Source organism: Anomaloglossus baeobatrachus, chromosome 1, assembly GCF_048569485.1.
Source record: "Anomaloglossus baeobatrachus isolate aAnoBae1 chromosome 1, aAnoBae1.hap1, whole genome shotgun sequence".
Classification (NCBI taxonomy): domain Eukaryota; kingdom Metazoa; phylum Chordata; class Amphibia; order Anura; family Aromobatidae; genus Anomaloglossus; species Anomaloglossus baeobatrachus.
Genome location: NC_134353.1, coordinates 853,301,184 through 853,317,411, shown reverse-complemented (window position 1 = coordinate 853,317,411; position 16,228 = coordinate 853,301,184). Strand labels below are relative to the sequence as shown.

The 16,228-nt window shown below is 44.3% G+C and overlaps 1 protein-coding gene across 2 annotated transcripts in view; it reads right to left on the bottom strand.

The window, feature by feature from the left end:
- POLK (DNA polymerase kappa) overlaps nucleotides 1-16,228 on the bottom strand; it is a 158,067-nt gene that overhangs the window by 79,389 nt on the left and 62,450 nt on the right. For both annotated transcript variants that reach the window (XM_075325483.1, XM_075325492.1), the window contains 3 exons: nucleotides 13,679-13,798; nucleotides 2,725-2,877; nucleotides 114-245 (listed from right to left, as the gene is read on the bottom strand). In XM_075325483.1, coding sequence (XP_075181598.1) covers nucleotides 114-245; nucleotides 2,725-2,877; nucleotides 13,679-13,798 — 405 coding nt within the window. The remainder of the gene's footprint in view (nucleotides 1-113; nucleotides 246-2,724; nucleotides 2,878-13,678; nucleotides 13,799-16,228) is intronic.

The following is a 16,228-nucleotide window of genomic DNA, read 5'->3' as shown; positions in this document are numbered from 1 at the left end:
TATGCTGCTCCCAGATGGGGCAGCAAAAACCTGGTGACAGATTCCCTTTAAGGAGTACTAATAGGATCCTGTTAATTTGATACAATGTTTTTTTTCCCCATTCTGGTACCTACCTCCTTACTTACTGCCCGATACTTGTCAAAGTTTGTTGGAACAATCTGTAAAGTTGGACACAGTTTCTTTGCAATGAATCCTGGCATAGCTGCCCGCACACCAAATCTTCTTGCTAAATAGTTTGATGTGGACTTGATAGAAAAAATAAAAGAAAACATACATTTAGGAGGCGTACATGGATGAACATGTCTAATTGTGGGGAAAAAAAAGGGGGGGAATATTTTGCCCTCATATGGCTAGTGCCACTCTGGTCTATGGACAGTGTCTGGAATTGCAGCCAAGAGGCTCTCCACTCTTTCTTGAAGAAAAGCATCCTAAAGGGAACCCGTCACCAGGTTTTTCCCTTATGAGCTGCGGCCACCACCAGTGTGCTCTTATATACAGCATTCCAGAATACTGTATATAGGATACCAGGCCGCTCTGTATACTGTAAAGAACACCTTTATAATACACAGCTGAGGGTGGTCCAGTCGGATGGGTGTCGCTGCTCTCGGTCCGCATCCTCCTCCATCTTGTGCTATCACCGTCCTCCTGCTCAGCCCCGTGTGTCTGACGCTTCCTGCATCATTCACACAAACGCCACCGTTGCGCTCCTGCGCACTTTGATCTGCCCTGCTGACGGTAGAGCAAAGTACTATAATGCGCAGGCGCAATGAAAGGTCAAAGACCGCCCAATCATGCGCACTACAATACAGTGGAACCTTGGTGAACGAGAACAATCCGTTCTGGGAGTGTGCTTGTTAACCAAGTTACTCGTTCAGCAAAGCAAGATTTCTCATATGAAATAATGCAAGCTCAGACAATTCATTCCACAACTAGTTAAATGTCCCATCCTGGTCCCCTATTGTGCCATTCCACACATGCACAAACACACAAGCACGCATGCACATATTATGCTCACCTTACCTTCCGTTCCATCGCCGGTCTCCTGGGACTTGCTGTTCGCTAGTACGGGCTGTGTATCTGGTAACCATCACAATGAGGGAGGAACTTCTGCTTCCAGAGCGCTGACGTCAAAGGCAGGAGCCGCTTGCCTCTGATTGGTCAGCGCGTTGCCTTTGAGTAGCGGGTGACAGGAGAAGTTCCTGCCTCACCGCCATGGTTGTGGATACACATCCTGGAGTGACGAACTAGAGGACCCAGGAGGCCGGCGATGGAAAGAAAGGTACACATATTATGCTCACCTTACCTTCCGTTCGATCGCCGTCCTCCTGGGTCTTGTAGTTCGCCGCAAGGATTCCTCCCTTGTCATAACGTACCGGCGAACTACAAGAACCATGAGGCCGGTGATGGAACAGAAGGTAAGGTGAGCATAATACTGTATGTGCGTGCGTGCGTGTTTGTGTGTGTTTGTGCGTGCTTGTGTGTGTTTGTGTGAACTGCAAGAGCGAGTCAGAGCGTGGTGGATGTATGGAACCGGAAGTGTGTGCGGTGAGTATTTTGCTCGTACAGCAAAGCTTTCTCGTAAACCGAGTTCCAAATTTACAAAAAACTTTGCTTGTTAAGCGAAATCCTCGTTAACTGGGTAACTCGTTAAGCGAGGTGCCACTGTACTTTGATCTGCCCTCACCCTGGTAGATCAAAGTGAGCAGACGCAGGAGCACAATGGAGACCTCTGTGTGAATGACACAGGACACGTCATGAACACGGAGCTGGGTAGGAGGACGGTGATCCCTCAAGCTCGAGGAGCCGCAGGATCGGAGAGCAGCGACATCCATCGGACAGACCGCCCCTTAGGGGAGTATAATAAAGGTGATTTTTGTGTTCTACAGAGCGGCCTGGGCTGATATATACAGTATTCCGGAACGCTGTATATGGTGGTGGCTGCAGGTTAAAGGGGAAACCTGGTGACTTGTTCCCTTTAAGAGTAGGACCTCGCATTCACAATAATATGGACAGGGCTATTCCATATTAGATTAATATTCTGTGCTCTTCAATCTTAGTCATCAAAGTAAAATATGTAAGTGACATTTTTAGTAACTTGCAAGTTGCCTTCTCTGAAAGGAAACACTTTAGCTGTCGAATAGCTAATTTTCATGTTTTTCCCATGATGCATTGCAAAAAAGACAGTAACCGTCAATTTAATTTCTATTTCATTAACAAACAGAACACATGATAATAAGCCTTTATGTTATATATAAAAATCTGCTTCTTTCTCGATTCGTGGGTAAAATCTGTATTTAAATACATTTTCATAATACGGAGATAGGAGATGACAGCTGGTGCTTGTAACATTCTATGGAGGGGGAGGAGTTAGAGGCGGAGACAGGAGCTGCAGGTTCCATAAACATTTATGAACACCAACCGTCAGCTTATATGTCGTAAAGGGAAAATCTGTAGTGAATAAAAACAGACTTTAATTCTCAGAATTCTCAATTAATGAGTAATCAGTCCAGGAGAAGACAGAAGCTAATTTCTCCAATAAGATATGTTACAAAATTTCTTAATTTTATGTGTGCAAATAATAATAATAATAATAATAATAATAATAATAATAATAATATAATAAAAACCTATAGTTACCGCTTTAAGGAGTGTCAGCTCCTGCCCGCCAAACCATGAATACCATTTATGTATTACCATTCATATATCCGGTTTGCCACTACTCACCAGCATGCTCATGGACCCCACCGCCATGGGTTTGTCCTTCAGTTCTGGATTGTCTCTCATTTCCACTGCAGCGTAAAATGCATCCATATCAACGTGTACAATGACCCGGCTCAGGTCACGACTCCGCTCAAGCTCCAGAGCCAGTTTGTCCACCTAAATAAAATTGCCAACATTAATACTAGCTCACACTGGAAAAATATGGCCACAAAAACCAGTGCCACAGTGTCTTCTTTTCGCATATTGTTGTAATAGGCAGTACAGTGGAACCTCGCTTAACGAGTAACCCAGTTAACGAGAATTTCGCTTAACAAGCAAAGCTTTCTGTAAATTTGTAACTCGGTTTACGAGAAAGCTTTGCTGTACGAGCAAAATACTCACCGCACACACTTCCGGTTCCGTACATCCACCGCACTCTGATCCGCACTTGCAGTCCACACAAACACACAAACACGCACAAACAAACACGCGCGCACACACACATACAGTATTATGCTCACCTTACCTTCCGTTCCTTCGCCGGCCTCATGGTTCATGTAGTCCGCCGGTACATTGCGACTAGGGAGGAATCCTCGCGACGAACTGCAAGACCCAGGAGGCCGGCGATGGAACGGAAGGTAAGGTGAGCATAATGTGTGTACCTTCCGTTCCATCGCCGGCCTCCTGGGTCCTGTAGTTCGCTGCTCCAGGATGTGTATTGGCAACAATAGCGACGAGGCAGGGACTTCCGCTGTCAGACGCTACTCAAAGGCAGCGCGCTGGCCAATCAGAGGCAAGCGGCTCCTGCCTTTGACGTCAGCGCTCTGGGTGTGGAACTTCCTCCCTCGTCGTGATGGTAACCCGATACACAGCCCGTACTAGCGAACAGCAAGTCCCAGGAGGCCGGCAATGGAACGGAAGTTAAGGTGAGCATAATATGTGCGTGTGCGTGCTTGTGTGTGTTTGTACGTGTTTGTGGGACATTTAACAAGTTTTGGAACGAATTGTCTGTATTGCAATGATTTCCTATGGGAAATTTTGCTTTGATGAACGAGCAACTTGGTTAACAAGCACACTCCCAGAACGAATTGTTCTTATTAACCAAGGTTCCACTGTATATACTATATGGGGCAGGCTTCTTTACGCATTTGCCAGATCCTGCTGATCGGCAGTATGTAAGAGAGTGGATTCACCCAGACACCAGTGACGTGCCACAGTCAATGCCTGGCATTGTGCATGAACTGCTGGGACTTGTGGTGTCGCTCTACAAATCACAGTACATTAAAGTAGTACAACAGTGATTTTCTTTAATTCATCATATCACTAGTGTTGGAGTAATACCGACAGCTGCAGGCTTATACTGTATGACGTTGACTGCAGATTGTGGTGTTTTCACTGTGAAAGGGAACCTGTCAGGTCCCATATGCGTTCTGACCTACAAGCAGGGTTATGCGTGGCCTAGTAACCCCTTCCTACCCATCCCTGTGTTGTAATATTGTGTAATATGAATGTATAAAAAAAAAAAAAAACATCTTATAACTTACATGTTCCCTATGTAAATGAGCATCGGATCTAGTCCCCTGGGCATCGCATCGCCCTGTGGGCATTTTCATGCTTTTTGTGGTCTCACGCCCCTGTGGGCGTGATATCATGGATTTACATGAGCGATGTCACCATCGGCTCCTTGAGATTCCGCGCGCTTGCCATTCCCACAGACTTGTTATCTAGGTGCTTGCTTGTCGGCTTCAGACACGCTCTGCGCATGCTCAGAAGACTCCTGCGGTTCCGACCATGCACAGAGCGCGTCTGAAGATGAGAAGCACGCGCTGGATTCTCAAGGAGCTGACGGTACGTCGCTCATGTCAATCCATGGTATCACGCCCACAGGGGAGTGATATCACAGAAAGCATGCAAACGCCCACGGGGCGAAGCGACGTCCAGGGGACTAGACCCTCTGATCATTTACATAGGGAACATGAAAGTAATAAAACATTTTTATACATTCATATTACATATTATTACAATATAGGGATGGGTAGGAAGGGGTTAATAAGCCACACATCACCCTGCTTAAAAGTTAGAACACATATGGGACCTGACAGGTTGCTTATAATGTCTACAGTTTGTCTAGACTGTAATGTATGACATTGGGTTTGGTTTTTATCAGTTCTTTCCTTTATCCTCCATTTTGCGGATGACAAAAATAAAAGTTGTTGCATGTCCCAGGTAAAACAGGGCCTGAGTGCTGATGATTCTGCTGAAAGCTGGAATCTGACAGAACTATCCACCAATATCTATAATTCAGCTACGGTAGTAGTAGCTTATACATATTCCCAGCTATCTGGAGAATCCTAGCATACGTTACTTAAGTTGGGTCATGTGATCTAATGGTGACACCCAGGAAAGTACATGACTATGGTCTCTGAAGGGAATCACCATCCCAATCTCCAGAAGTTCCTATATGATTAAACTGAACGGACTGTACCAAAGAAGTTCTCCACTGAAAAAAACCTTCTATCACAGTTACTGATTATGATTACACAGCTCCTGTCACAGTCATAATGACTAAACTAATAATATATTAGCTCATTTAGAAAGATTTAGCAGCATGGATCATCACAGTATTGTCACAGAAGCCAGAGATGGCTCCACCGCCTGTGAGATGCTGCTTTGAGGCTTCATTGGATTTATAGGTGAGCAAAAAAGAAAAATGTGCAAGGTGAAATCTGGAAATGAAGATGGCGTTGCTGGTAAGTAAGTACACCCTAAGTAAAAGAGGTACAGAGTATGATAGACAATTACGTGCCTACGTGGGTGGGAAAAATGTCGTCACAAATCCTTTTATCGGCGTGTCTGGACGCAGTGATAGTTCAGCCGTCCAATCTTGGGCAGCGACGTGCTGAGCTGTCAGTATGGTGATGGACAGTTCAGCTACCTAATCAGGGCTGGGGTGTGCGAGGGTTCCTCCATGTGTCTCCTGTTTGGAGTTATTACCCTGCTATTTACTTGCCTCTCTGCCTTTAACTACTGCCAGTCTTAGGGTACCTTCACACTTTAGCGATGCAGCAGCGATCCAACCAGCGATCTGACCTGGTCAGGATCGCTGCTGCATCTCTACATGGTCGCTGGTGAGCTGTCAAACAGGCAGATCTCACCAGCGACCAGTGACCAGCCCCCAGCCAGCAGCGACGTGCAAGCGACGCTGCGCTTGCACGGAGCCAGCGTCTGGAAGCTCCGGACACTGGTAACTAAGGTAAACATCGGGTATGGTTACCCGATGTTTACCTTAGTTACCAGCTCACACCGCTTAACTAAGCGTGTGCAGGGAGCAGGAGCCGGCAGTGGCAGCGTGAGAGCTGCGGAGGCTGGTAATGAAGGTAAATATCGGGTAACCACCTTGGTTACCCGATGTTTACCTTGGTTACAGCTTACCGCAGGCTGTCAGACGCCGGCTCCTGCTCCCTGCACATTCAGGATTGTTGCTCTCTCGCTGTCACACACAGCGATGTGTGCTTATCAGCGGGAGAGCAACAATAAAAAAACGAACCAGGGCTGTGTGTAACGAGCAGCGATCTCACAGCAGGGGCCAGATCGCTGCTCAGTGTCACACACAGCGAGATCGCTAATGAGGTCACAAAAAACGTGACTCAGCAGCAATCTCAGTAGCGATCTCGCTGTGTGTGAAGTACCCCTTAGCTTTAGCTTGGTGGTGTCTGTTGTTCCTGTGCAAAGTCTGAGCTTTTGTTTACTGACCTTGGACTCTGCTTCTGACGATCCGTTCACCAAGCCCCTTTGCCTTGAACCACTACTTTCCTGGGATGTTGACCTTGGACCATTACCTGACTATGCCTTTTTGTCACTCCTTTGTTATTGCTAGCCCTCCTGGTATCGGACCCCAGACCTCTTGAATACCCAGCCTCATGGCTAGCCCGTGAATAGTGACGAATAGCATCACAAATAAATCATTGCACTGCTTCTTTATAAAGGTTCTGGTCACCTTTGGGGACAGCTTTTTGTTTTACTTTAATATATGTATTTAGGGCAAAAAAAATAAACTGCATGCATCCTGCGTCCCCAGCATAATCTATGAAGATTGTGCCTAATCCATGCCCATGTGGCGTTTTAGAACGCAGTGATTTGCATGCTGCCGAAGCGCTGCGTTCTAAAAAGCAACATGTCACTTCTTTCGTGCGCTTTGCATGCTGTCTCCATTCTGTCTATAGGGTGAGGCAGCATCCAGAGCGCACGAACTCTGCAGTCACCAAAGTTTCAGAACGGAGCTTTTCAGCTGCGCTCTGAAGCGGACATGCAGTGACTGTATGCTGCGGTGCAGAGCACACACACGTGGGCACATAGCCTAAAGGGGTATTCCCATCTCAAAGATCCTATCCAAATATGTAGTAGCTGTAATAATAATAATAGCATCAAATACCTCCAATTAAAAATGTAGTATAGTTCTCTTGATATAGCCATGTCTCTTACCTCATGTGCAGGGCATTTTAGTAGCTTAGGTATGCATTGTTATGACTACTACCGTGTTTTTCCAAAAATAAGACTGTCTTATATTTTTTTTTGCCCCCCAAAAAAGCACTAGGGCTTATTTTTGGAGGAGGTCTTATTCTTGGAGAAACACGGTTGGGGGTAAGTTTACCCCTCAAAAAAGCAGACCCCCCCCCCCCCACTTCCCAGGAGACTCATACTCACCAGACCAGGACGTCTGCGTGGTTCCCAGGACCTCCTGTGATCTCCGGTTGGTGCTGCATGCCATCCTACCCTGCTGCTAGCTAACACACACAGCAGTTCGCAGGCACACACAGCAGATCACAAACACAGCAGATCACAAACACGGCAGATCACAAACACAGCAGATCACAAACACAGCAGATCACACACACAGCAGATCACACACACAGCAGATCACACACACAGCAGATCACACACACACAGCAGATCGCAGATATACACAGCAGATCACACACAGCAGATCGCAGGCACACACAGCCATCACAGATACACAGATCCGATCGCAGGCACACACAGCCATCACAGATACACAGATCCGATCACAGGCACACACAGCCGATCACAGGCACACACATCTGATTACAGGCACACACAGCCGATTGCAGACACACACATACACACATCACATCACATCACATCCAGCACTTACGGCAGCAGGGAATGAGAGCAAGTCACTTCCGGCCGCAGGTCCTGTTCGTTGCGCTCCACTACACTGCCTCTCAGGATTCTCCCGGCGAGAAGAGATCGGTGTCGCTGGATGAGGTGAGTGTGTATGCGATCCGATGTGTGTGTGATCCGATGTTTGTGTGTGTGTGTGTGTGTGTGATTTGATGTTTGCGTGTGATCCGATGTTTGTGTGTGCGATCTGCTTATGTGTGTGATCTGACTGTGTGTGCGATCCGGTGTGTGAGTGAGATCTGATTGTGTGTGTGTGTGTGTGAGCTGATGTGTGTGAGCTGATGTGTGTGATCACTGCAGGTCCTGCCGCTCAGTGTCGGGTGAGTGTAATTGCCGGGTGCCGCTGTCTATAATGAAGTGTCCTGCAGTATCTGTATCTTTTTTAGCTGCACGAACACTTCATTATTGATCCGGGACTAGGGCTTATTTTCGGGGGAGGGCTTATATTTAAGCCTTTCTCCGAAAATGCTGAAAATCCCTGCTAGGGCTTATTTTTGGGGGAGGTCTTATTTTTGGAAAAACACGGTAGCAACTAACAGTCACTATATGAGAGGTCATAACTATGGATCCTAAGCTACAGCAATGCCCTACCCATGAATAGCTAATCAGGAGAACTATACTACATTTCTAATTGGAGGTATTTTCTAATATTATTATTATTATTATTATACTTATTAATTATTCGGATAGGATCTTGGAGAATACCCCTCTAATGTACCCTAGCTTGATTTTTAGAGTAAAGCCTTAGTTAGTCAGCGCCTTCAGGGCTAGGTTATGTCACTAACATCATGGAGACATAACCTAGCGCTGGAGGCACTGGAATAGGCATAATGTAACTCCCAGGTCGTACTGCCGCTTACTCCCATCATGGCAGGGTAAAATCTGCTCACCTGCTCCCGAGTCCCAACTCCTGAGTGTTGTCACCTGGTTCCCGCCTCCTGGCCGCTACTGCGCTACGATGTTTGCTTGGTTGCTACTCCAGAGTTCTGCCTCCCGAATGCTGCCTCTTGGGTCCTGCCCCCCGGCCATTAGTGCGCTATGGTGTGGGCTTGGCTGTCGCTCCAGGGTCCCACCTCCTGCCTCCCGAGTGCCACTTCTTGGATCCCGCCTCCCGGCCGACCCTGCTCGCTCCCACAGAAGCAGCCGCGTGTGACATCACAACCACCGTTCCCAAGTCCCGCTCCAGATTCCCGCCTTCTGCCCCCTTTCTGGCCACATAGAGCAGAAGAGTGGCACTGCCCCGCAAGGTGTTTTGAGAGTGCCAGTAGGTGTTACCATAAGAGGCACTGACACTGCACCAGCAATTGTGAATGTAAGTTAGGGTTTCAGGTTACTAACCCTAAAGCTGGCCATACGTCGTCAAGCTGAAGCTGGCCATACGTCGTCAAGCTGAAGCTGGCCATACGTCGTCAAGCTGAAGCTGGCCATACGTCGTCAAGCTGAAGCTGGCCATACGTCGTCAAGCTGAAGCTGGCCATACGTCGTCAAGCTGAAGCTGGCCATACGTCGTCAAGCTGAAGCTGGCCATACGTCGTCAAGTTGAAGCTGGCCATACGTCGTCAAGCTGAAGCTGGCCATACACAGTCAAGTTGAAGCTGCCCATACACTGTCAAGCTGAAACTGGCCATACATCTTCAAGCTGAAGCTGGCCATACACCGTCAAGCTGAAGCTGGCCATCAAGGTAAATTGAAGCATAAATGTGTTATTGTTATTCATGGAAAAAAAATAAGCCCTCCCAAAAAAAGCCCTAGCCATTTTTTGGAAACACAATATAAGACCCTGTCTTATTTTTGGAAGAAGGTAGTTTTTGGCCATAAATCAGCTGAGAGGCGCTCATAAAAAAAAATGATAGAGTTACAAACTTTCTTATTAGTCCATCAAACAAGCTCTCGGATGGATTCTCAGATAAGGCTGACCACTTTCTCTTTTTCGCTTTCCTTATACACTACCCAGCACTCTTGTCCATACAGTGGCTGCCGGTGGAGGAGCATGAGGCTAGATCAGAGCTTGTCTGAAAACTGAATTGCAAAAATTATTTCTCACCCCAAAAACTTGTATTCAATATTCTTTTAAAAAGCCACATAATGGTGCTGTGCTCCTTTATCAATGCTGGCCAAATAACCAATAAAACAATGTATCAAAAGAGGAACATAAAAATGTACAAATCCTTTTTTTTTTACCACCAAGTATCAGGCGGAGACAATTTGTGGAGCGCTGCGTGATTCAGACTTGTTTTTGAGAACTTCTTCACGCTGGTATTAATGATTGAGTGCATTCCAGCTTTGTCTTATGATTTTCAAAACTCATAAAACTCTTGATCCAGGCATGACCAGAACCTATGACTGGCTTACAGCACACCCGTCACACCAACAATAGGACATCTATTTAATAGCTCGCGGTCAAGCACTGTTAAACCTTGACCTTCAAGATTTTCAGCAAGCCAGGCGAAAAAAAGAATAAGAAACACAGGATAAATTGAGGTTTGAAACAAAGTACAATCCGGTCCTTGTGTTATCAAGTGTGAAAGGCAAACGTGGAAGGAGGACTTTGCCGCTCTCAAGATAAAAGTTGTAAAACTGAAAAGTAATTAAAAAAGGTAAAAGAAAAAAAAAAATACAGCAAACTAAATTGAAAATGATGGGATTCTCTCCATGGAGCTTAAGAGATTGATTTCTGCTTTACTGGTATAATTATGGGATGCCTACAACAGTTTGATTGGTTCAGTTGTATTGTTTGGATGGGAAGGTGCGGCAATCAAAAAGTGCCAATTCTATCTTATTTTCCTTTACATCATTTACCTTTTTTGGGACATTTATAGACATGACAACACTGGATAGGCTTTTTATAATCATTTCAATCTCTTCTTTTTGGATGGGGAAGATTTTTACTTTTTTGTTTGCTTTATTTTTTTAAAACCTTTTAAAATTATTTTCACTAGCTGTAGTACCCGGCGTTGCCCGGGATAGTAACTCTCTCCCAGTCTCTGTGTCGCTGTCTGTCTGTTTCTATCTCTCTCTCTCTGTGTGTCTATGTCTCTTTCTATCTCTCTGTCTGTCTTTGTATCAGTCTGTCTCTCTCTGTCTGTCTCTTTCCCAGGTCTGTCTTTGTCCAGCTCTTTGTCTTTTCCTGTGTCTCTTTCCCCGTCTGTCTCAATCCCCATCAGTCTTTGTCTGTCTCTCTGCCTGTCTCTGTCCCTGTCTGTGTCCCTGTCTGCCTGTCTGTGTCACAGTCTATCTCTTTCACCACCTGTCTGTCTATCCGTCTCCCCACTGACATCTTTTTACCCCACACATAAGCTTCTTATCCTAACACTTTCCCTTGTTCCTATAGCAATCAATCATATCTGCCATTAATAAACTGTAGTTAAAATTTCGTGATTGTAAATGCGACGTTGTGGATTCCTTTAGCGGATACACACACACATATACATACATATATATATATACATATATATTATATATATATATATATTATATATATACATATATATTATATATATATATATTATATATATATATATATATATATATATATACATATATATACACATATATATATACATATATATATATATACACATATATACACATATATATTATATATATATATATACACATATATACACATATATACACATATATATTATATATATATATATACACATATATACACATATATACACATATATATTATATATATATATATATACACATATATACACATATATACACACATATATATATATATACACACACACACATATATTATATATATACAATATATATATATATATATATATATATATATATATATATATATATATATATATATATATATATATATATCTATATCTATCTATCTATATATAGATATATATAGATATATATATATATATATTACACATACACTCAGCTTTATATATTAGATTTCCCCTAGGGAAAGGATCACTTGGTACCATGAACTGCAATACATCACTGTCCAAGTGGTGGGACACCCTACACTCCACTATTCAGCATGCTACCACTTATCCTGTGCACTGTGACAAAACACTTTAAAAGGGACTATGTTAGTAGGTTTTGCTACCTCATCTGAGAGCAGCAGGATGTAGGCAAAGAGATCCTGAATCCAATGATGATTCACTTACATTACTGGCTGCAGCCGTTCTGAAACAAATCAGATTTTTTAGATTTAGCCATGTAGCAGAGCTGAGAGGGCTGTCCCTGCCCACACCAGACTCTCTATAGAGATTATACATTAACAGGGAGGTATCAATCAGAAGAGGGGGCGTGCCAGACTGCTGCATGTGACATTGTAGTCCAAGCAATGATAAGTCCTGCAGCTTAAACAAATATAGCTAATAAACAACAGATTGCACCTTGACAAGACAGGCAGGCCTGAATTTTATGTTTGAGCCTTTGCAGAATGCAGCCTTCAAATTACATAAACAAAAACCTGCTGACAGATTCCCTGTACGTGAAGCTCTATATCTGGGCTATCAGAATAAAAACATGGAGCATAAAAAAAATGCAAAGTTACTTATCTTTATTAAGAAAAGATATTTCCCTTTTTTGCAATCTATAATTTTTCATTCAGAGGTTTAGGGAAAACAAAACATTAAAAAGCATAAAAAATGTTTCCTAAAATGTGCATTAGTCAACAGCATATAGATTCGAGGAAAGCTGGAGAGAAGCGGGGCCATTATTGGCACTCCAAACTAACATTCTTACATTGTAGAACAAGTCATATTCATGTCACTTGCTAAGGCCGCTTTCACACTGCGTTGTGATCGCCATTCAATGGTCCTATCTGGGCTTCCATCCGAACCCCCCGCAAAACGGGTTTCGGAAGGGGCCATTGACTATATTGGTGTAGATGGAGTCACTGTGTGCTCTGCCTTGCACCATTTTTGGGAGTAAACGCTCTCTGGAGGTGGACTCCCAGACGTAGGAGACTGTGTCTGGGTGTCTGCCTCCAGAAACCGTATACTCCCGAAAATGGTACAAGACAGAGCACATAGGGACTCCATCTGCACCATTATAGTCAATGGCCCCGTCGGCACATGCATCAGAAACCCGTTTTGCGAGAGGTTCAGACAGAAGCCCCGATGAGACCACTGAACGGAGGTCAGAACGCAATGTGAAAGGGGCCATTGATTCTACTGCTCTTCACAGACGTGATCATCACTGTCCCCATTGGAGCTCATCGTAGACCTGTAGGTCTTTTGAGTGTCGAAAGAAACCGGAGAATCCAGAGGAAACCAACACAAACATTGGGAGAACATACAGATGCCCTGCAGATGTTGTCCTTGGTGGGATTTGAACCCAGGACCCCAGCGCTGCAAGGCTGCAGTGTTAACCACTGAGCCACCATGCCGCCCTATGGCAAAACCATCTCTGCCACCATGTGTTATCTTTATTACTGGGGTATAATGATCTTAATAACAGATGACACAATGTTGCACCACATCCTGTGGTGTATATGAAGGGTGCCTAAATGACCTTACTGATTTTTAATGGGGTCTATCACGGTTCTGTTGAGGTTTCTTTCTTTTCAAGGGCAAGAAGAGTACAACACGGCGCGCTATTCTTGGCAACAAAAGTATCAGAACCTTTGAAGACAATGGATGGAGACTAAGAGAAACCAAATCGGGATGACAGATTTGCCAACACAAGAGTTTGAAAAAGGAAAAAGAAAAAAAAAAAAGAATTAACGTAAGCATAAAAAAATCTCTGAATACTTCCCAAGGACGCGGCAGAGGATGGAGCATTACTGTACCTGGATTTGGGCTTGCTTTATCTGTGCACCGGTCAGCAGGGACTTTTGTTGCAGCATTTTCTCGATGCGCTGATTTACTTGTTGGTCTTTCTTAAGTTCATTGTCATAAAATTTCGAGCCCTGAAATACACAGATCAAGTCAACACTATAATAGGGTCCTGTGTATCGGGGTCTCTCCACAACTTGTCAGACCTTTACATTTTAGAAATTCACCCAAAATGAAAACAGTGACTTCCAAAAATGATGGCATATACTAATATTACTTTAATAATAATCACCTCTTTAATAACTGATCAATAATGTAAATGAAGTAGATTTATTAAAGGGAATCTTCCATCAGGTTTTTGCTATGTAATCTGACAGCAACATGAGGAAGGGCAGAGACCCTGAATTCGGCGATGTATTACTTATATTACTAGGTGCAGTAGGTAGTCACAGTTTTCTCTGCTCCAGATCTAGCAGAACACAGTTATTGAGCTGTGTATAATCCCCGCCCACATCACAGCTTTCTGTGTACAATGTGTAGTGAGTAAGAGCTGCTAATCAGTGCTGTGGTGTGGATGGACTATTAAGGTACCGTCACACTAAGCGACGCTCCAGAGATCCCACCAGCAATCTGACCTGGCAGGGATCGCTGGAGCGTCGCTACACGGGTTGCTGGTGAGCTGTCACACAGGCAGATCTCACCAGCAACCAGTGACCACAGCCCCCAGCCAGCAGCGACGCGTGGAAGCGATGCTGCGCTTGGTAACTAAGGTAAATATCGGGTAACCAACCCGACATTTACCTTTGTTACCAGCGCACACTGCTTAGCGCTGGCTCCCTGCACTCCGAGCCAGAGTACACATCGGGTTAATTACCCGATGTGTAGTCTGGCTATGTGTGCAGGGAGCAGGGAGCCGGCACTGACAGCGTGAGAGCGGCGGACGCTGGTAACGAAGGTAAATATAGGGTAACCAAGGAAAGGGCTTCTTGGTTACCCGATATTTACATTGGTTACCAGCGTCCACAGAAGCCGGCTCCTGCTCGCTGCACATTCAGTTGTTGCTCTGTCGCTGTCACACACAGCAATCTGTGCTTCACAGCGGGAGAGCAACAACTAAAAAATGGTCACAGCAGGGGCCAGGTTGTTGCTGGATGTCACACACAGCAACATTGCTACCAAGTTGTGCCTCAGCAGCGATGTTGCTAGCGATGTTGCTTAGTGAGACGTGGCCTTTAGGGCACAAGGCAAGTTGTCCTGTAGTAGTAATCTCCTGCCGACAAAACACTGATTGTACTGAAACGGCAAAACACAGCCCAGTGACATCCCTGCAATCAGGATCTCTGCTCCTACATCATGATGCTCTCAACTTACATAGAAAAAACCTGCTGACTGATTCCCTTTACCGGTGAGCTACTTGTCTAACCAATTATGGCCATTTTTGGTTTTGGAGCGGAGACCATCAAATCATAGGTAATAACCCACTATATCAAGAATATGTTTTACTTTTAAAGAGGGTTGTTCTATCTGGGACATTTATGGCATATCGATAGTATATGACACTTATTTCCAATACATTTTGGTCCCATCACTAGTTACCATATCGGTCTTGAGAATGGTCCTCCTCATTTATTTCAATGGGAATTTTAAAGATTATGGTAGCTCCAAAAGAAATAAATGAAGACAACTGATATCTGCAGTCATTGCTGAAAGTGGGAGACAAGACCCATTTGCGAGATAGATAAGGATCACAGGGGTGCGACCTGCATGTACTGGACACGTATAGTATGCGCTATAGACATGCCATACATTCTCCAGATTGGACAGCTCCTTAAAGGTGCCCAAACACATTAGATGTAATGTGGTCACACCCACATCGAATGTCCTGACACTTCCAAAAAGAAGGATCGAGTATATAGAATTTCATCCTGTTTCTGTTGAAGAAATGGCGCTGTCAGAGGAGTCGCGCCAAATTGAAAACACACAAGCCAAGCATGGCGAGACATACGTAATCAAGGATCAGAAGACCGCAATAATTAGGAAACTTACAGACATACATTAGATATATTATACATTATACACACACACACACACACACACACACACACACACACACACACTTGAAACCGGACGTTTACATGCCCTATCTAAAAAGGCATATCTGCATGTTTTTCTCACTATATGGCATGAGATCAGAATAAACCTTTCCCGTTTTTGGTCAATTAGGAACCAAAATTATTTATATTTGCCAAATGCCAGAATAATGATAGAGAATGTTTTAAAGCATTTTTATTACTTTCTGCAAGTCAAAAGTTTACATACACGAAGGGTACTATGCCTTTAAACAGTATGGGACAGCCCAAATGACGATGTCATGTCTTTGGAAGCTTCTGATAGGTTTATTGGCAACTTCTGAGTTAATTAGAGACACACCTGTGGATGTATTTTAATGCACTCCTGAAACACACTGCTTCTTTGTGTAGCAACATAGGAAAGTCAAAAGAGATCAGCTAAGATCTCAGGAAGAGAATTCTGGACTTGCAAAAGTCTGGTTTATTCTTGGGTGC